Genomic DNA, 23240 nt, shown 5'->3' on the forward strand with positions numbered 1-23240 from the left:
AGTTGTCATGTGGAGACAGGAGCTACCTTTACTTGCATTGTCAGATCTTCAGGGGGCATCATAAGTGAAGATTTTTGAGACGGAACCAGCAAATGCCATCCTTCCGTAGTCTGACTGATAATTTTTGGATCATGATGGATAAACAACCAGGCTAGATTAGAAACAGCATGGTTGTTACTAAGCATGTACTGGCCTCTATTTGAAAGATTAACAGAGAAAAAAAAATAAAAAGGGGGTGGGGTGGGTGATTAAAAGCAGTGAAATATGCCCCCACCATGTTCAAGGTGCACAGGAAGGGAGACGAACTCCTCCCACAAATCCAGGCACTAGAGGAAAGAACCCTGCAGGGCTCAGTTCTGAGGAGCAGGATGCGGTTTCCTTCACTTTGTCTGAAGTTTCTTATCTTCTGACTCCTCTTGGCACAAAGCTGAGAAGCTCCCTGTGGCAACAGTCTGTGAAAATACTTCTACATGATGCAAATAGATCCAACATACATGCTTCTATTCCTTCCACTTTTAATAGCTGACGACCTGTCTTGGCAGGGGCAAAAAGCACACTAGGCATGAAATCTGCCAATATTACTAACTTCTACCCTCTAGGGTCACTTTCATTAACTCTTCAAATATTACCCTTTTACTTGTGTTTAGGAGGAAATATCCAGCTCCAGTCACTAATGCTTCCAAGGTAAAATATTTAAACAGAGAGAACAAAGGATGAAAAGTGTTTTTTCCTATCATTTTCAAAATGGTGCATTTTGTCTTTTTAGGAACATGCAGGATCTTGTGCAAACTAGAAATACATGGTAAAAAGGACCAAGCAGAGACATTACTGTTCAGTGATGCTGCTTATCAGTTGTTGGCAGCTATTGTAACTGGGATCCTGTCTTCTGTGATGTTCAGTGAAGCTCTGTATTGAAGTCCAAGTGTTGGGTATTGTTGTACATAATTCTTTCACTACTGCCTTCAAAACAACTAATCCAACAGCTGTATGCCTTCCAACTGGAGCTAAGAAGCTGATGAACAAATATCATGAATGTCTGAATGCTGAGAGTAGACCTCTTCCTTTCTCATCCATCATCCCTCCGATCCTTCTGTATAGAACAAAGCTGCTCTGCTATGGCTGTGTCAATACCACCATTTCCATGACAACTGCCTAGGATGTGCCAAATATAGATATTTGACTTCAACAAACTGAGAAGGAAGAGACATATGACTAGAGGGCGTTCCACTGTACTGTGTTTAAACCCAGTTCCTTCCTTAAGGCCATGAGCTCTCTGAAAAGAAATAATGGTGGCCCTTTGAGATATAAGTGCTCCCAGTTGTTGATCATCATATTTCTGATACCCATGGTCTCCTGCTGCAGAAGGAAGGAAACCAGCTGCCTAACCTGACCCTAAGTTCTGCTGTACAAACAGCTGAGCATTAACTGCTAATGAAGGAAGGTTTGGTTTCCCACCCTCAATTTGAAAGAGCTGAGGCATACACTAATTTCATTTCACTAGCTCTACTTTGAAGGTAGAAGACTCTGGTAGAGGTAAAGAATAAAAACTTCAGTCACATCAGCAGAACTTGGCAGTGGTCTCCTTCTTATAGCTAACCAAGTGAGGTTCACACAGCAGTAAGGCCTCCTGTAAAGTACAGCAAAAAACATCACCCATTAAAAAAAAAAATCTCATTACAGTGCAGGAACTGACCTGAGGTCCTTCTTGCCAGCTGCTGCCTTAGCACAATAAGCTGCAGGTTATACGGCAAAACATGAGTATCTTGCTTTTCTTGCTGTACTGAAGGCCCCCAAGTAGTAAATATTGTTCCAGCACAACAAGAGCTACACACCAATCCATTTAAAACAGTGAACAGGCACATACAGCTATTAAACTCGGAAAACCCACTAAGTCAATCCCAGCCACCTGGCTTTAAGAGCCTGGATCAGTGCGATGTAGGGATCCAAAACATTCCAACCTGCACCGGTCTGAGATCTTTCAACAGCCCTTGCAGCAGAGGTACTTGAAGCAAAGTTTTGGTCTATGGCCCAGCTCTGTTTTCCTTTTGATTATCTTACAGACAGTGCTTAGCAACCCACATAAGCTTGTCCCTTGTATTAAGGCTTTGTAGGAGAGGAAAACAGAGCAGGAATGTAGGTAATGTGCCTGCCTGCCACAGAGAGCATACAGTAAGTAGTTGCCAAAACCTCTGTCCCCAGCATTCCTATCTACTTTCAGAGTCTCTCTGGAGCAGCTCTCAAAGTCTTGCTACCTTAGGTACTTTGACAAGAAGCAAGAAGGCTGGACCAATCCAACCAGGAGAAAACCCTGTTTCAATGGTAAAGCTTTAAACTGTGTAAGAACTGCTTGATCAACACCCTTTGTGCACCACAGACTGGGTGAGATGGAAGAGATTCACAATCGAGGGATGCTATGTTAAACTGAGCTATCCTTGGAATTTACTCACAAGTATTCCTTCTAACAAACACACTGGCTTCTCACATCAGTTTCTGGGAATTAATAATTTCAGCACAACAGCAGTGGAATTGTATCCTGCTGTGTCCAATATGGTAGGTCCCTTCTGTGCCACAACTTGTTATTTATTGAGTGCTATAAATAGGGGCTGAATGAGTCTCAGTGTATATTGTACGGAAATCACAGACAAGGCTTGATCAAAGAGCAGAGAGCTTCAGTGCTTTCTAGAGATATTTCTGACAAGGCTCCACCTTTGCATAAGCTATTTGCACAATCAGATCCCTTTTCTATGCACACCAAAGTCTGACCTCATATATGCCTGAGGCCATGATACAGCTAGTATTTGACAGTGCTCTCAGGAAAACAAAACCAGGACCAAACAGATGTTACATCTCCCACTTTCCACTGGCATGCTTAACAAGTACAGAAATGTGCACACAAGAAAAAACAACCCTCACAAACAAGCAAACAAAATACCCCACACCATGCAATCAGAGCCTTGAAGAACCAAACACTATTTCAGAGTCTTATTCATCGAACTCTTTTCACACCAATAAACCACCATGGTCTGCTGCAAGTAAGCCACTCCAACCTGTCTTGTCTTTACAAAGCTTCCTCTCCACCTACGTGCTCTCTAATCAACAGAGAGCAACTTGTGAGGCCTGCAGTGATCTAACAGGGAGCAAACTCTGTCCCTCAACACCAAGGCAGGAAAGACTTCTTCACATTTTCGGACAATGTCTGACTGACCTCCTGCTTTGCCAAATAAAGCACTCGACAGATAAAGCTTCATAATTCACCTGCCTGGATGTGTTCCTGGGTGATTTACTTTTGGTGATCCTGCTTTAACAGGGGTTTGAATTAGATAATCTTCAGTGGTCTTTTCCAGTCCCTACCACACTGTGATTTTGTGATACCAGTTGCTCTGCTACCCACAGGGAGAAGGATGAGCATTACGGTGGCTAGGACTCAAAAAGCCCAGTGTACTAAACTCAGCCAGGACTCAGGTGACAGCCAATGTAAATAAGACATACTGGAGTGGGTCCAATAAAAGGCCAGACATGATTAAGGCATTGGAGCATCTGATGTCCATGGAGAAGCTGAGAAAGTTGGGATTGTTCAACCTGGACAACAGAAGGCTCAGGGGGATTTTATCAATGTGTATACATATCTGAGGGGAGGGGATGCAGAAGGCAGAGCCAGGCTCTTCTCAGTGGTGGAAGAAGAAATGGATACAAACTGAAATACAGTAAGTTCTATTCAAACATAAAATGTCTTTCACTATTTACAGCCTGGAACAGGTTGCCTAGAGAGGAGTTTTCATTCCTGGAGATATGTGAAACTCAACTGGCCATTCACTCTAAGCGATCCTGTTTTGAGCAAGGAGATGTGACTAGACAGTCTCCACAGGTGCCTAAACCATTCTGAGATTCAGAGTGGGAGGAAGACCTGCTTTAGAAGCCCTGATGCAAAACTAGAACTTTCTACAGTAGATGAAGTTTTCAGAAACAGCCCACTGCAAAGGATGCTTCAGTTCTCCAGGACTCTGGAAACAGGAGCATAATTGAAGAAAAATCACTATCAATCACACAAGTTAGCCTCCTTGTGAAGTACAGTGGTGCCTGGGAAATCTTCCATCCCCCTCTGCTGCCTGATCAGAGAAGAGAAAAGGATCAATGCTCAGCCATCAGTGAACCACATAAGGTGTCATTTAACACCTGTGTCATATGTAAAGGTTGTGACGTGTTTGGAAGAAATTACTTTTCTCCTTCTCTGCATACAGTTTGTGCATAGCTAAGACTCATTTTCTTCTGAGCACTGAGGAACTACCCCATCTTTGCTCAGCATGATAAAGGAACTGGGTCACAGTCTGCTGCAAACTTAAAGTACTGATGCAAATCCACATCGACGGATGCCGTAATAGAAGCATAAAGCACAAGAATAGTTTGCAAGTTATTTGACAAGTGGATGGAATTATTCTCCTTTTCCTTGTATTTCCACTATATTCCCATTAAATAAACCCCAAACAACAGAAGTCCTTATCTTTTTTTTTATTGTAAATGGAAAAATCTTAGGAGTCAAGACACTTTTCTAAAAAAGGAAAACAGAGGAAGAAAGACAGCACCTAAGAGGAAGGGGACTGAAGCCTGGCGTCCTGCCATCTTCATTCCCCAAAGAATCCCTTGTATTTGTCTAATCTTTCAAGAACTGACCCAGCAGTTCTCAGTCATCTACATTTATGATTTGAGAGACATTAAGAACAGTTTAGATGAATCAAAACTAATGACCTGTCCATTATTAATGCAGTGGATTTTTAAATAATTCTGTTTAAGGATCAAATCACAGGCTTGAAAAACTGTGACATTTAGAATCATAGAATTTCTTTATCTTAGCCTTGGAAGTATATAGTTTTTCTTCAGAAAGCTAAGTTCCCCAGATCAGAGGAGTTATCTAGAGCAGACCAGCATAAATGGCTGCCTGAAAAACGCATAAACTACCCTACATAACATTACTTTGGAGACTTCCTCCAATGGCTTAGCAATGATGTTCAAGTGGTACTTGGCAGCCAAGTGGAAGTCTCTCACGTGAGGCAGAAAAAGCAACAAGAACGCAGATGAGTGTTATACCACCGCCTGTGACCATGGGTGCAGAGGAGAAAGCTTGACCAACCCGCACAGATTTCAGCCCATAGAGAGCACTGGCATTTTCCAGCATGAAATAGGACTGTCAGCCCCTAGATTTACAGTAGTAGAGAGACTGTGGTGAAGCTCAAAACTGGGACCAGAAATAGCCCCAAATAAATTATTTTGCTCTCTCTAAAGAGAGCTGACAGATCCACTCAACAAGTTTCAGTACAGATGGTTTCTGCATATTTTTAATTTATTCAGGCTTTCAAGGTTGGTAAGAATACCACGTTTCAAATTGATCCAAATCCACTGTTTTCAGGGTATTAGTAACGCTGTGTTTTCATAATAAACTCTCTTAAAAGGTTTATTGTCAAAGCTTCTTTCAGGCATGCAGGGTAGGTTTTTGCCTTGAGCAGGATGTACCATCAGTGACCTCAAGCTTACAGGCAGCTCTGCTCAGTGCCCTCCTACCAGCACACCAGACAAGTCAGCAGGAGCTGAGCCAGCTGAGAAACTACTCAATGCTTCAGAAAAGAAGCTCTAGAATTCATGCTATTCTTTTCCAAGTCACTCTGAATCATCAGAAACTGAGACACTTTGAACACATCCATACAACAAAATCTGCACAAGAATCACATGAGCAGTAGGACTACAGAATAACTGAGGCCTGGAGCTCTGTGCCTCACTTCTGTCTTCAGGACCTTGCTGTAATCTTCCAGTTGCCAACACTTCACAACTGAAACAGAGGTTAAGTCTCAACACTGCAGACATGTATTTTTCAGGTGAACTCTGAAATGGCCACAGCAATGAACATGGCTGCTGACTTTTATGTTTCTTTTACGCCTTACAGCCACAGTGTGTCCACACTATCAAGTAGAACAATAAGTCGCCTAAGAGACAGCAACAGAAGTCACACGACAGAAGAAGCTTCAGCAGCCTTTAGAGTGCTCCTCTTCATCAGATGAGACTGATTCTTACTCTATGATGTGCCTTACTGCTACAGCTGAACCTCTAGTTTCCAAACTGCTTTTTTTCTTCCTTTTTTTAAAATCAAATAATGATGTAGACAGCTTTTCCTCCTCCAAACTTGTATATGTCTTAATATTTTTCAGAACCACTGCAAAGAATAACCTGAATGACAGCTCCAAGAACAACGAGTCATGTCCAATTAATATACATAAACACTGTTTGTATTATTTTTCTATTAAAAAAAAAAATCTATGAACTGCAGTTTCTAAATGCCAAGGATGTCTTTCTGCATGCACGTTTGAGCAGCGATCTTGGTTCATACTTAGCTGAGGGGTTTTAACACCTAGTATGTAAAGATTTCATTGGTAGATAGAGAGCACAGATAGTTTAATCCTACCCATTCCGATCATTTGACACTAATATTTGGCCTCAGAGCAGCTTGCCTACCTTTTTGAAGAAAAAAAAAAAAAAAGAAAAAGAAAAAGAAAAGGTGGGGGTAAAAAAAGGAAAAAGAGGAAAAAAATTTAAAGGGAAAAAAAAAAAAAGCACTAATTCAAAACGACCTTTCATTAACCAAAAGAGAAATTCTTGCTACTTCACTGCCATGTAGAAACAAATCTCTGTCAGCTGTTATGAAAACATGGCCAGTCTTATCTTTACTTGTTCTCGCTGCAATGTTTCATATTGATTTTTTTTTTTATTTAAGAAAATAATACAATTAAAGCTCTGCGTTTTCCTGATGTTCCTTACACAAAATATTTTTAAAGTTATTTTATGAATGTTCACATGTAATTTACATTCTGGTGCAACAGGATGGTACCAAATACCTTAGCAGTACATTTGAAATGGATTCCAAATTATTATTTACTTAGGCATTTAGTAGATCTCTTAAGAATAGTTTTGAAATAAACCTTATCATTATCCATTGATAGATCAACAAATTCAAGCCCAAATCTAGAAATGCTTGTTTTCAAGAAACCTCACGGTTTTCATAACTATCATATGGAATATTCTAAGCTTAGTGAATGTCTGTACATAAACACACAATCAACTATAGCTAGAGAGTTCAAAAGAACAAGTGATAAGGACTTTGTTTCTTTGCATAATCAGTTGCCTTTGACACATGAACTGCCTCCTGTTCTACTACTACTACCTGCCAGCCTACATCATCCTGGGAGGCCACAGAATACTGAAATGAGCCTACACATGGGGCTGATGCTCCAGAGCTTCCGTAAGCACTCCTTTGGATAAAGCACAATTTGGAAATGGCTCAATTACTCTAGCAAAGCAATTAGTCTTTGTCTATACTCACGGGAAAACAAAACAAAACCCCAAAAACCCCACTAGTTACTTGAGCTCTTTTGAGCCAACATCCATAGTTCAGTGAATCTCTTGCTCTTTGATTAGAAAGGACTAAGAATAACAACAAAGTTCTATATCTGTTTAGGCAAACATACCTATTTGTATTTGTAGTGACAGCTGCCAAGGCTCGTATGTTCACACAATGTAATCCAAGACAGTTAACCAGGTACAATCAACATCTTGATTTCATGTGCAGACACATGACTTTTAACAGCAACTTTGTTTAAATGGCACAGCCGCTGAAGGAATTTAGTACTCATCAAGACAGCTCACTTTCAGACTTTGGCTTGCTCAGAACAGTATCTTGTGCATCCTAGTGCACCCAGCTTGTCGCTAGCACTTTTAAGCAAATTACTGAACTAGTTAGTTGTTTTAATAAACCTCAGATTATCAAGGATTTTGAGATAAGACAAGATTCTAATTAAATTAGAAACCTCCAAAGATAATTACTGGCCCTCGGAAACAGGCTATAGTTCTCTAATCCTTCAAAGATACTTGCCATGATTCAGATGAATTGGAGAACAAGACCTTAATAGGGAATAAGGTTACAGCCAAGTTCAGTAAATTAAAGGATACATCCCCATGACAAACAAAAGGCATGATTTTTACCTATATTTTTAATCTAACTAACTGCTAAGCAGCAAGTGTAAAGCTTCATAATGTAGGCAACAATTATACACATCCTTCATGACCATTGGGCCCGTACACAATTTGCCAACATATGTTGCAGTCTGCTCTTTTCACTGCTGTTCTGTACCTACATGAAGTAGCTCCAGATAACACAAATGAACAGGCATACTCCAAGCCTTCACATGTATACCCAGAGTTAAAGAAAGGAAGGGCTGGGTAGGCTTCATCATGCCATCTCACTCTGCTTTCCATTTACTCTCTTGGACCATGCAATTTTCCTGCTGCAAGAGCTATGATGCTGGTGGCTTAAACCTATTTCACTTCCATCTAGAAAAATAACAGCAACCAGAGTATGGCTATATCCAAAGAATTGTTGGTCTGAAGGGCCACTCTAAAGGTAACTGAATCTTTGAGGAAATACAGCCTTAAAAGGAACAGTAATTGCAACCTAAATGTTCTTCAAATGTTGTTTTCAAAGCAGAAAACTAAACGAATGGTGTACATCTGAGAAGTGTCACAGCCAGTGTTCCCAAAGATTTACCTTTGTTCCTCTGCACACACAGCATCAGCAAAGACAAGCTTACATACACTTATTTACTGAGGCTACATTCACTAGGATAAATTCAACCACTATTAACATAGATGTCCTCAATATTTGAGTACAATGCCAAGTCACAGCTCAGCAACACTCAAAATATTACTAAGAATATGTATATTCAAATAAGAAATCTTTACTTAAGCTTTAGGGCAGCTCATTAGTTCAGCTAAGAGATATTAATCATGTAATTCTTTCTCAAAAGTTCAAAATCTCCCTTGGGTTTACCTAACTGGATCAGTCACCATTACAAATAAATCCACACAGAGAGAAAAACCAGAGTTAATTTAGCATGGATTGTTGCATCTTTTTAATTCATTGATTAATTGTTCAGAACATGAGTGGAAGTTGTTCTGGCAGGTGATGCAGGAAATACAGGAAAACACACAGGACATGCTCCAATGCAATCAATGAAAGCAGCTGAAGCACCCTAGCTCACCATTTGTCAAGGGTGAAACACAACATCAACATGCTGCGGTGTATGCTTTGAGGCACTAACTTTTTTTCCTACACTGTTCTCCTTTGGAAGCATTCTGAAACACTTTGAACTTTAAATCAATCTCCTGTTGTGTGACCTCTAACTCCTGCTGACTATGTGACCCTAGAGAAAGAAGGGTCAGTGGGATTATGCATAGCAGTCCATGACACAGCTGCAGACACCAATACCAAAAAGGCAAATCTAGGGGAAGGAAAAGGAAAAAGAAAGAGCTCAAAAGACAATCTCTTGCCAAATAAGAAAGATGTAAAGCATTTGCCACAACTCCATTACTGGTCCCTCATCAACCACAATATTGAAGTGAATGAGTTGGGAAGGGGAGGGAAATCCTTCTTAAAAAACACTACTTTTTCTTTTTTTAGCTCTGAAAAAAAAAAAAACAAAACCAAACAACCAAACAAAAAAAAAAAAAACCACACCAAAAAACCCCACCAAACACTCCCCACCCATACTCTGTGTTTTCCTGTTTATTTAAAGGCCATGTTCCCAAAGCAAGTAGGTGAGCATATTTGATTATTAGGAGCCGCAAAACTGTGCAGAGGTGCACTAAAGTGTAGCCCATGTAATTCAGTTGCTTCATATGCACAAACACACAGAGGATCTCTTTGGGAAACTATGGCAACCACTACTCCACCAAGCTGTGATTCCCTTTTTCCCTACCTTTCTTTGCTGTCTAGTCCTTCCCAGCTTGGCTAAGTAAAAAAATAAACAGAACTATTAAGGAGGTCAGGATTGGACTTGCAACAAAAAAGCTGGGAAAGCAAAGAAACCTACTCACAAGCCTGAACCTGCAAACATTTAAGGAAATAAACTTTTCAGTCAAGATGTACAACAACGATGAATGGCATATAGGCAGCATGAGCCTGGGATACACAGTCTTGTCTAGAAATCTGGAGTTAATGTATCCAGAGTGCCACTGGGTCAATTGCTGGAGCACCATCACAACTGACCTTTAATTTGGATACCTCATTTCTTTTTGTCCAGATGAGATATTTAAGGACAGATCTTTGGAACTGCTGAGCAAACCCAGCTCCCAGTCATTTTCTCACTGGAGTACTGTGCCAGCCAAACATTCAGAAATTGCTCATACATAAAAATAGTGAGGCTACCACTACTGCCCTGTGTGCAAGTAGTGGTTTGAAAGAGATCCTGTGCTAGGGTTACTTCATGCCAGTGTCAGAGCTATGCTAGGGATTATCTGAATTCTATTGAACTACAGGACAACATGAGCCAGCAGATGCTACAAGATGCAGAATTGCAATCCCTTGCATATGCAGCCCAGATCTTTCCCCAGTACAGAGCACCAAAGGCCTGGTCTCACCCTCAGCCTCTTTTCCTGCTCCTGGACTCTGAAGACACACTGTAGGTGTTTATTGTTTCTTGGCCACCTAAAAGTTCTCATGTGTGGGTTGTAAAACCAGATAGGCTGGCCACTCTACTGTAGCCCTTCTCAATATGATAGTGCAGTTGCTATCACTTCAGCAGAGGACTCCAGAGCAACAATGGAGGTTTTATTAAGCAGACCCAAATCTACAGTAGCAGATGGAATTACAAAACCTTTCAATAATTAAAAGTATATGTGACTAATGCAGATTACACAGAACTACACCTAAAATTCTCCTCAAGCCTTGCCTCTAGCTGGTAGCACGGTAGAAATGGCAGTCACTGGTGGACTTGAAGGCACTTGTCTGAGAATTTATCTAAGTGAGGAACTGATTTGCTGTAGCTCTACTGAAAATCTCTTTAAATAGCAACAGACAAGAAACAAACAGAACAGCTCAGCAATAGCTGGCCATGAAAGCAATTGCCAGGCTCCTTTGCTATTACCAGTTAGGAAAAAGAAAGCTTTTTTCCCCCGTGCTTGCAGTTCAAACATCCAAATACTACACAGGCACATGAATGATTAAAAACTAGGATGCCAGATCCAGGCAGGCTGAGCCAGAAGAGATACAGGCTATATGAGCATGCCCCCAGAATCTCCTGTTTAAAAAGGAATTAAGTGAAGGATGGGAAAACAGAAACCAAACTTGAACAGCTGGGTCAGAGAACTGCCTTCAGTACACAGCAATGCAAAACTGCCTAGCCCTCATCTGCTGCACAGCACTTGGACATTTTCTAAAGGCGGCAATACTCTACGCTGGAATTTACACACTAAAATGTCATCTTTAATGTTGGGCTCTGTATAACTAAGCTGCAATAAGAAATGCTGTTCCAAAAGGAAAGGACAGCTTTAGCCAGATGGAAGCCTAAGCACCTCTTCCAAGGCCATTAAGAACCTATTTCTTGCCTTCTGACTTCTAGGGTTTAAGTCATTTTGTTTTAGCTGCAGGTCTGCAGGGTGTAGAACCAGCAAACACAGAATGTTTTAGTTATTTCTCATGACTAAGAGACTGCATTTCCTAATTATAGACTTTTTCTAGGTTTGATTTGGTTTTTCAAGGTCAGTGCAATATCAAAGAACAGTTTTTTAAAAATTAGTAATATTTTTTTAAAAAGAAAAAGCCGTTTACCTGTGGCAGAATGAAGACTCTCCAAGCTCCAGTACCTGGACAGGACACCTCTCATGCCACCACCGCCACACACCACCCCACTGCTGTCTGAATCCGAACACGGTGAAAGCCCAGAGCTCCCACTGCTACTGCAGTTTTCTCCACTGTGTGCCCCACTGGACTCACTGGGGCACTGCTGGGTCCTCATGCAGGCAGGTAAGAGGGAGAGCCAGGGGCTCTGCTGTGCTGGGGGAGGAAAAGGGCAAAATGCACCAGAGCTGCTTGCAGGGCAGTGGTACCTGGCAGTGCTGTCTGAGGACTGAGCTGGATTCCTACCCTCCTCTCTGCCTGTCTCGATGCATCCTGACATCATAGGGGTCCACTAAGGAGGCTCCCTCTGTGGCAGCTCAAATGCTCTCAGCTGCAGTTTCTAGCAGCTGATTTCGACTAAAGCTGATTTCAAGGCATTTAAAAGGCAAGAGTAGGACAGAGATCATTCCTCCTAATTTAGCAGAGCTGTCAGATGAAAAATAAATAAGTGGGAATAGTAGAATTTAATGCATTTAAAAATTGCTCAAGTGAGAGAGACCTTGTGTTATCTGCTTCCCCTGAGAACTCAGAAAGGACTTAACATACAAACTAATCATGTTTAGAACTGGCTGCGGCTGCTGCTATTAAAAACTATTTTTGTAAATCCTCAGAAAAAGAATTCAAAATGAAATCAAAGCCAGAAAAACGCAGATTGAGATTTGAGGAGGTTGCAGCTGGGAACTTTGAAAAATCATTTAGCATTCACTCCCAGACTGTAGAGCTGGGATGGTCCCTACTTGTGTGTGATCCTTATAAAAGACCCCAGTCCCCAGGGAAACAGTATCACTAACTACTTTTTAATTGGTTTTATATTCTCATTAACTAAGATGTGATTTAGTGTGCCAATACAAAAACAATTGTGAAAGAATACAAATTTCCAGAGAATGCAGAAATACCTGTACTGACAACAGATTTAAGTTGTCACAGAAGTTTTATGATAAAGGGAGTTTCCAGACTCTGCTCTGCTTAAACACCTGCCTAACAATGGCAAATTTGTCAGGCTAACAAAATAATTTAAGAGCAGCCCCGTGCTTTGTGGTTCCATGTACAGCAGAAAACATTACACAATTTCATTTGTTAATTACCAGAATAAGCGTAAGACCAGAATTAGATCCCTTCAGTGAGATGATCCAGGCCAGCTGAAAGCTGGCCAGGTGAGATGCGTGGACTGAAGCAAACAAAGAGCCCAGCACCACTAGAACAGGAGGAAGGGTAACAGCCACCTGTAGGTGGGACACAAAGGAAATACCAAATGCTGGGAAATACTACAACTGCTCCTACCATTCGCAAAGTGAAGGTGTGTCTAAGCACCCAAACTCAGAACTAGGGGCATAATTTCACACAAGAATTGAAAATGCTTGTTTTACTATTTTTGTGTAAGGTAATTCTATCCCAAAGTAATAAAGCCAAATTATTATAGAGTCATCACAGCCTGCTCTGAGAGCGAGTGCCCTTTGACTTTGTCTCAGTCTGTGCAGTAGCAGGGTTATTTTATTTCAGCAAGATTGCTGTCCTACTGAGTGCTTCCTAAAAGAAAAAAACCTTTACCCTCTATCACTGCAGGTTGATACAAAGCATCCAACACTGCTGAACCAACTTTAAGTCCTTCAATATTTCTGTTATTCTTTACAAGAAAAGTCTCTGCAGTGGCAACAAAAATAACGTTTCTGCAGTGGCCCCTAACAAAACAAAAACAAAAAAATCCTTCAATTATCTTCTGAATGTTACTATTTAGACCAAAATATCTTTCTCTAATGCTTCTCAATGCAGAAATGGAAATGTGTTCTCAATTTGACTGCAGTACAGCCACTGTTCTGCATTGATCCTATCCTTCCAGGGCCCCACAGAACTGCCTGCATTAAAGTACAAATGGAAAGAAACACTTCTTGATCATAATAATGGGGGAGAAGGCAACTAAAGCATTAACAACAAAGATGAATGCAGCTGTTCTGTGTATGTGGAGCAAAGAGTGATGAGAAGAGGAAAGGACAGCACAGCAGTTCAAATACAAAAGGTGCCAAGGAGAGGCTACAATTCAGTCTTTATTATCCTAGCCCTGCTCCTTGAAATGCATGCTTGGTACAAGAGAAGAAAGGAAACTCCATGCACCCCTATCTCTCCTTGACCAGACTACTAAACCAAATATTATTTACTATAAACTCAGGCTGTAGAAGGCACAATGTTGAATCAGAGTATCAGAACTGCAACCCATCACAAATTCACAGATCGCATTGGGTTGGAGGGAACCCTCCAAGGTCATCATATCCAATTCTCCTGCAGCCAGCAGGGACACCTCCACATAGATCAGGTTGCTCAGGGCTACATCAAGTCTGATCCTGAATGTCTCCAGCAACAGGGCCTCAACCACATCCCTGGGAAACCTGTTCCAATATTTCACCATTCTCATTGCAAAGAAACTCCTTCCTTATGTCCAACCTAAATCTACCCTGCTTCAAACCACTGCTCCTCACCCTATTGCTACAATAGGGTGCTACAATAGCCTTTCTAAACAATCCTTGCCCAGCATTTCAGTAGATCCCCTTCAGATACTGAAATTCAGTCATAAGGTCTCCCTGGAGCCTTCTCCTCTCCAGGCTGAGCAGCCCAAATTCTTTCAGCCTGTCTTCATAGGAGAGGTGTTGCAGCCCTCTGATCATCTTCGCAGTCTTCCTCTGGACCCGTTTCAGCAGGTCCCTGTCCTTTTGTTAGGGGTCCCAGAGCTGGAGACAGTACTTCAGGTGTTCCATTCAACTACAGATTTTTGTGATTGTTTTTGTTAAATACACATTTCTTCTGCCATACTAGAGAAAGAAAGAAGTGAGCTAAAGTTGCTGTAGTGACAACTGCCTTCAACTACAAATGAAGGATTTCGCTACATGGCCTAACCAAGGTACTCAGGTTAGCTTAAGCCTTGGACAGCCTGAGCCAAAGTACCTACTAGATTTTTTAGTCTCTGTTGTGTTCTCCTGTAGTCTCATACCTTTAACCAGTGATTGCTGGAATCGTTCAGGATTTGCTAGGGTCTTTTTTCACTTTTTGCCCCCTGGAATGTTTTTATTGGTATGCTAAATCTTTCACCTTAGTAGCTAATACATACAATCCTACTCAACTTGCTAAGACAAATTTTCAGGAATGCAGACAACACCTGGACCCAGCTCTTAAGGTCGGATGAAAAACTTTGAGTAGGTACATGCTATCAGAGACCACACAGAGTGCAAACATTTGTGGCTGTGGTTAAATGGAATCAAGATTGACATAGCAAGTTTAATCTCTCTGTCTCTCTGAGACAAAAAATACAGTAGGCAACACGATTGCTTTTTAGCCACTTAAATTAAATGGTACTTCCACAAGATAATGAGGATGGAATGGACATTTAATGCTATGGCTACAATGACACATTTCTAAGGACATGTATACCACATTTTTTTCTCTATCCTTTCAAAAACTAAAATGACAAAAATGGAATAAATAGCTCAGCTTGTTATTTTGCTAAACTACAAGACTGATAAATATTTATAAGACATAATGAAGTCCTGTTGTTAAGATGATATTTTCCCTCTTGAATAGATTTCTCCAGTGGCTGTCAAACATCTTCACATTAACTGTTGCCAAGTGTGAGTTTAACAGCCCATCTATAGCTGGGAAAAGAGGATGAAAGTTGGCCACATGAGGTTGAGTAAACAAACAGTCCTTTTGCCTCTGAGAAATACTTTCCACTACACCAGTGAGGCCAAAGGATAACTCAGTATCACCAAGTGGTCACTGTTTTCCAGACTATCCATAAAAGATTCATCCTCTGAGAACTTGGCCTGCCTATTCTTAGTGCTTATGCAAGACTTCCAAGGTCAATGTGTTCATCACTAGTCACATTTCAAATTCATGTCTCTTTGGTTGGCATAGCCAACACCAGCTCTGTGGTGGAACTTCCAGGCATCTCTTGTAGATAAATATCTGATAGCAGGAAACTGAAAGACCGTAAGCTGTTTAAATCTGACAAGACACAGGGAAAATTGCCAAAAAGATTCAGTCTGCATTTAAACAATGATTTTTAAATAACACATATTTAAGCACAGGTACAAACCTGATCTCGTAATACATGAGTTACCAAATTTATCCCTCCAAGAAGTTACAACAAACCCTGAAGGTTTATAGTCATGTGTGCCTCCCTGTCCAGAAGTTTTACAGATTCTCTGGGAAGCTGCAGGGGGACACACAGAAGGTAACAAGGGGGAAGGTAACAAGGGCAGGTACAAAACCAGAAAATTTGAGAAGCACAGACAGGAGCAAGAGCAGGGACTTAAAGATCTACTCCTCCAACTCTTACACAATTGCCTGTGTCTGTCTCTCACTATCATCTTGTGATTATTTCCTGATGAAAAGTCACTATGGAAAAGTTCAGAGGTGGCAGCACCGCTCCAGAAAGTTCCATCTGCTCTAGACCTGTGTTAGTAGATTCTAGTTTCAGCCCAGTTATAGCTACATTCTCAGAGCTGCATTCACTGTGCATCAAACAGCTTCCCAGTGACCATTCTTGGTTTTAGGCAATGTCTTCAGGTTACAAATAAACACGTATTGGGCTCAGGAGAGAGACAGGGAAGAAGATAGGTAAGATAGCCTAAAGACAACAAACATACTTGTCTGCTGCTTTAGTTCAAAGCCTTGTTATCCTACCACCACTCCCTCCACTATGGTTTGGGCCCTTCCCTCTCACTCTTCTCCTGGGGTGATTCTTGTGTCAAATGCTGTCTCAGGAGGATGCCAAAAACCAGAAAAGCATTCTCATATCTACTTTAGGAAGTGGCATTTTTCCTGTGTTGGTTCTTCATCTCAGCCTATTCGAAATACTGCAGTAAACCAGGAAGTAAGGAACAGTTACATACTGCAAGGTGCAAAGAAAGACATGGGCATAACCAGAAAGATTTTTTAAGTGGCAAGACACTTGATATTCAGCAACACTATCTGTCAAAGTGCTCCTGATGTTTGAACAGGACAGTTAACTTTGCAAACTTCAGCAGTGTATGTGTGTGCACACGCAAATGTTGGTTGGGCTGTTCAACCTCTATATTTCTCTGGAAAAGGCTCGAGATATCCCATCTTCACTGAATATGAGATTTGTACCTCCTCAGATGCTCTTTATTTCACAGAAATTAGAGCCATCTACTGGTTCCTTACAGTTTTATCAGGTGGCTGCTCTGGACAGAAGAGGTGACTGGAAGGCAGTTGGCAAAACTTGATCAGGGACTAACACCACAAATATGCCTGACTCAGCCACTGAGAGAGCCAAATAGCAGGTTTGAGCCTGCCTCACTTCTCCCAGAATGACATAAAGGCAGAGAGAACAATGTCTCAGGGCTCTAGTGCCAGTGACTACTCAGAGGAAGCTAACAAGCACAGTATTGAACATAAGCTCTTCTTCCCACACTTGTGGTATTGTTCTAGCTGAGATCAGGTAGCCTCACCTAAAAACAGTAAGTTTGTACCCAGCCAGGTAACAGGTAGGTCCATGAGAGACATCTCATAGCAGCATGACAACAGCCACCTTTTCATACCTGAAGAATTGGAGAAGGCTCCAAAATACCCTATCCCCTATAGTCTCTGCAGCACTGACTGCACAAGGTGACCAGGTACAGACTTTGGGAGTTAGATTTTTTTCTGTGTTTTCAACATATTCACAGTACGACTGCATATTGCACAGTACTTTCACATCCAGTGTCTTTTGTGACTAAAGCCTATGTTAGGAGCATTAATACAAGTAGTTGTAGCTTTAGAGTTAGAAAGATAATAAATATTGTCATTTAATTTTATATTTAGTGACCTACAGCTCTGTCAAAAGCAACAGGTATCACAACAAGGCTGTGCAAGAACCAAAGAGGACATTCTGTTGCATTACTGCTTCCTGAAGGACATTCCCAATCCTAAAACTGATCCAACAATTTAAAGAGTATTGTTTCATTAATTTGCAGTTTTCTTTCCAGCTTCATCCTACCACAAAGATACCTGCACATACTGATCATCCCCAACATGATTCACATGAAGCCCCAAACCAGCAGCTAATAGGGAGACAGCTATGGCAGAAGAATTGCAGTACTTCCTCTGTTCATCAGTTTCCTGCCCAGCTAGCATGTTTCTGGTCATGGAAAAAAGGGTTGTTTGTTTTTTGTTTGTGCTAGGTTTTTTTGTGTGTGTGTTTGCTTTTAGTTGGTTTTTGCTACATTTACACAGAAATTCTGGGGGTTCAGGCTTAGGTCATAATATAAGATTCACTTGTACCTACCTCAGGAATACTGTGTGAATCACAGACACGTCAGGTTTCACAATCCATTTCTAGAAAGTATATATAAACACCTACAGCTCTGCCAACTGGTCACTCTACTTCCTCTATTTACCCTCCAAAATTCATACATATTTTTTAGCTCCCTGAGATCCCAGTTGGGAACCACCATGAAATTTGTATCAGCTGTGACTCAAAATTTACTTCTATGACAATGGTGGAATTTCAGCTAACATCAGAGATGCACAGACAACTTGACAATGATGGGTTTCCATCCAGGATTTCCAAGGACTAAAGCTGCAGCTTTAAGTTCAGCCAGGGAGCTGGTCCTAAGTGTTGGGGCAACACCAGATGCTTGTGACAGCAAGTGATCAAAGCTCTCAATGTTGAGAGAGCAGAGGCAGGCTCTTGAAACCATGGTAATAAGTGGTTTGGTTTTTTATTTCCAGATCTAACCTCATGACTCTGCACAGGAGTTGTACAACATGTCTGAAAGCAAACCAGTGTTGTTTGACAAAATATTAGGACCATTCAACTCTGATGTAATTAGGACAATGTTATGGTCCCTTAATTAGGTAATTCCAGCAGTGTTTAATTGACAGCATCAAGAGACTTTCAGAGGCAGAAATGGCAGCTTGGCATCCAACTGTGGTTGCCTTTTTCTGGACAGATTCCTAACTACCAAACAAATCCTCTGCACACTGCTTTTCTTAATATGCCCCAAATTGCTGTGATAGAGATATCTGCAGTGTTTGGGCAGGCACTGTCAGATGGAGAAGTAAAACATCTGCACAGATGTCTCACTGTTTAACAATCTTTGCAACTTATATTTTAATTCTGAAAGCATCAATCTTTGGAAATGAAGCAGATATGAGACTTCATGCATGTTCCTCATGAAAATACAGCAGACTTGCTCTTTAAGGTGATATATTTAAAGTACAGGAAATGTCTACCTCTAGAGGCTCATTGAGTTTCTTTAGTGCCTAATTAGCAGCTTGAGAGGAACCTCACCATAACCATTGTAGTGCTCTCTAGCAAACACAAGGCAGAGAGTCTGTTTCATCTGCAGAAATCTAATTCAAGGGTGTGATATGGATGACATCATCCCAGGTGAGACAGAGTTCTCCTGAGATAACACAATGTTGCTACATGAAGCATGCTGTCACTGCCATCAGTGATTTTCACTGGGAAGCTGACCACTGCCTTCAATTAGCACCCTGTTTTTTCGCTCAGGGGAGAAACAAACCAGAATACAAGAAGCACATAAAAGGATTAATTCTGAAGCATATTTCTGCCCAGATACAGATGCAGCATTCAACATAAACACGTTAGAAATCTTCATTTCCATACCCCCAAATCCAACATAATTCTCTCACAATTCATGTCCAACTAAGACTAGTGTACACACCAGAAGAGGATATGTGTCGTTTCCAGCCCATGCAGTCTAAGCCTGTTGGAGTGCTCTGGGAAAAAGGATGCAGTTTCAGTGGTAGGATGTCAAAGGCATCAGATGTGATGGATGGACTTATTCCAGCCTGCACAAGAGGGAAAACAAAGACGACAAACATTAAGCTTAGATGCCCTATAGGACAAAAGATAGCACTCATCACAGAGTGCCTCTTTCCACCCCTGATAACTATTAGCATATTAGTTAGACACATGTGGATGATTATGGCTAGAGAGGTTAGAAAACAGCGAGAAGGCAGGAAAACTGCAAGGTAGTAAGAACAGGAGAAGTGAATAGCCAGGTACTGGACTCATATTTCACATATTACCAAACATACCTATGTTTACAGAAAGTTTCACTCCTTCTTATGAAGTGTATCTAGTGGCACCCCAACCAGTCACCCCTCAGCTACAGAACTGTGTCCTACAACTTTATTACTAATAATTTCTGTTCTGGTATTTAGCATGTAAATAAAGCTTTTCCCTTCACATATTTATGGGTACCAGTCCCCAGTCATATAGGACACAGATACCACAACATTCTTCTCCTCAGTTTCAGGTGTGAGCAGGCTCTCTCACCCTCTCCTCTGCCTGGCTGATTGTTCTACAAACCTTACAGAACTTTATAAAAATTTGAAAGCTCTATACCATTGCCAGATCTCATTAATAACTCCTCCTGCTTTAAGGAGGAAAAGATATATAGACATATAGACACAGCTTACAACCTCCAATGCCTCAGCAACTCAGAGTTAAAATAAGCTGAAAAGACAGGATTTTTTTTTTCATTTAAGAAGTCACAGACATACAAACCACTGCCATAAAGATACCCCATCCACCCGCAGGCTAACTGCAATTTCTTATGCAGACATTCACTTAGAGTTTTTTTAATTAAATTTATCAACCAAATCCAAAATACAAACAAGGTTCTCCTTTCCTATGTCAAAACCAGTATTTTCCATCATTTTCGCAGTACCAAAAAACTTTTGATGTTTTCTGTCTCCTCTCATCTAATTTGAAACAGAAAATATCTGTTCGTTATAAGGAAATGTGATCAACATTCCCTTGCTAATTCCTTGAGGAATCACAAGACACTGGACAAAATACTACAAGAATATAGATCATCTGACAATGAGCAATACAGATTATAGTCAAAGTCATTGAAACTTGGAGAATTTAATGCATAATGCAGATATGATTTTACTCCTTTTTCCTTCTCTTTTCTTTCACATACCTCCTATGGCTGACACACAGAGAAAATACTGGTGACTGCAGGCAGCTGAGAGATCAGCTGGTCAGTAAGCACTGGTCCCATGGGTGTAGCCAATTTTCCTCTCTGTATTGCCCCTTCCTTTTGCTACTGTGACTTCCAATTACAACATATCTATACTTCATAGAACCAGGAGTTTGGTATATTAAGGCCCAGGAGTTTGTCTAGGATCTTTCCTTCTGCCTACCAGCCTACACTGTATCCATTGACACAGAGCCTGCTGACTAGCCTTGGTCTGAAGCCTCTTCTTTAGAAGATGGCAATTAGTCAAAACAGCCAAAACTGAACAGCAGACTAAGCTCATGGAGTAGCCATACCCTGCCCAAGCAGCTGAAAGTACTGCTGCTCTATGACTGGTTTGATTTATTCTTCCTGGACTTAGTTTCCTAAGCAAAGAGAACACAGCCAGCACTTGGCTCAAATCACCATATCCTGAGCAACATCATGAACCCTGTTCAAACTAACCTGAGAGAAAAGCCACAGCAATGCCCCAGTGGGAGCACATGCTCTTCCAGTAACCACGAAATCAAGCAAAATAGGCAACTTACTGGGCTACAGCTCTGAAAATGCCAAGGGTAAAGTCTAGGTTCTTTACATGAAAGGTGATAGAATGCATTACTGTTCAGTTTAAGACTAGGAATAGAATACTATTGTCAGGGCCATGACAATAAAAAACTGCAGACTTCATTCTTATTAATCCCAGGCACATCAGAGCACATTTCAGGTACAGGCATCACATGATTTCTACATCACAGTGGACAGCCTGTGCAACCTCACCTCCAGTCAAGAGAAAAGGCATGTTCAGAGATGTTAGTACTACATGGGCAGGATTTCCCCCAACCCACAAGGGAAAGGAGAGGAAATAAGGGACTAGAGGTAATGAAGACCCTTTCTTCCACATTTTCTGCTATAGGTTCAGGAGGGTTATTTCTATGCTCTTCTGCTCAGCAATTTGGCCCCTGGAAGAGACATTTACCCCTGTTGCCTATCTGTGCCTTGCCAGGTACACAGCAGGGGAAGACTTAGGTCACTCAATCCCCTCCCCACAGAGTGTTAATTACCCTCTTGAAGTGTGCCCACAGTGCTCTTAACCATGGTAGCACACAGCAAAATTTAATTTTCTTCTTCTAGATGGGGTAAAATCAGATTTCCAGGAGCCATATTCAGGGCAATAATCTAAAGGTCTCATCTTCACTGCTTCTCACTTCTGTTTCAAAATAAAACAGAGTTTTTTTCCAATCTATACCCCCGTTGGGTACAGTCCCCTGATGGGACTTTAGGAACCTCTCTAATTTGGCAGTGCAGAAACCATGCTCTAACAAATGCATGTAGAAGCTATGTCTGTGCTTCTGTTGCTGTGCACTTGAGAGGCATCAAGCTTAACAGTCAAGTTTTAACTTTTTAATCAAAATAGGGAAGAGAAGTATAGGAGCAGATAGGCAGTTCAGAGACATCTCTAAAACATTTTTTGCAAAAATAATTCCAAAACAGAGATCATTGCCATTCTAGCTTTACACGTATCAGTGATTTGGGGTATTGTCTCTGCTCCAGCTAGGTAATTTATACTGCATTAAAAATAAGTAACAGATCAGAAGATCAGAAGCTGCTCAGCTTATTGGTAGCATTTCATTATAAGGGACACCTGGGTCAAGCTTTGAGTTTGACTCTGGGAATTTACACAGACTGTTCCCATTTAAAGCTGACAAGCAGCAAAACAAAGACTAGTACATAGAATTACTTAGAACTGGTATTTCAAGTAGTTAATTTTTAAGTTTAAAAACAGTTTCTTGACTGTTTATCTCCCTCTGAATGCCAAATTCCAGTGTTTAGAACTGGTTCTTATTACTACTACACCATGCATTGATATGAATGTGAGAGTAGTATCAGAAATCAACACTTGAAAAATCAAGAATTCCTCCCTGGCTTGACCTATTAGTTGTTTCCACAATATTGCAGCATTATGTCACCTTGTATGCTGACCTGCTCTTAACTTAATATAATAGGACTTGTCATAACTGAAGCCACACATCCCAAGGCAGCCATGTACATGTCAGAAAACATCAGACTTGCAATTTCGGATCTCCAAAGCCCCTCACAAAATCTAAAGAGACAATGAACATCTCAAAAAGCTTCTTTTGTGATAATTCATTTCTTCTTATAAAAAGGAATTTAGCATCTTTATAAAACCACCCTCCAACACTGCAGGTTGTGACAGCACTCCCACCACACTTGGGAGTATGAATGAGCCAGTGTTATGACAGGAACACAGTTGCAAAGACAGACTAAAACACAATAGGAAAAAGAAACTACTTGGTGACTATTATAAACAAAAAATGTAGGCCAAGAAATGCAGTCATGTGGGCATATAGGAAATAGACACTAAATTCTAACAGTTGTCTCAAAAAACTTTAACATTGTGCTCTCTTGGCCTGCCCACAAAAGCAGTCAATCTACCATAACACACTGCAACTACCCAAAACAGTAAAAAAACAACTCCATCTCTATGTTACTATATTTTCTACTCACCTTTACTACCTTAAGAA

General features: G+C 40.9%; 1 protein-coding gene across 1 annotated transcript in view; it reads right to left on the minus strand.

Moving 5' to 3' along the window:
• Nucleotides 1-23240, minus strand: part of ARHGEF4 (Rho guanine nucleotide exchange factor 4) — a 111469-nt gene that overhangs the window by 81972 nt on the left and 6257 nt on the right. The window contains exon 3 of the mRNA XM_054386366.1: nucleotides 19393-19519. Within this exon, the coding sequence (XP_054242341.1) occupies nucleotides 19393-19519 (127 nt within the window). The remainder of the gene's footprint in view (nucleotides 1-19392; nucleotides 19520-23240) is intronic.

This window comes from Indicator indicator, chromosome 13 (assembly GCF_027791375.1).
Source record: "Indicator indicator isolate 239-I01 chromosome 13, UM_Iind_1.1, whole genome shotgun sequence".
Classification (NCBI taxonomy): domain Eukaryota; kingdom Metazoa; phylum Chordata; class Aves; order Piciformes; family Indicatoridae; genus Indicator; species Indicator indicator.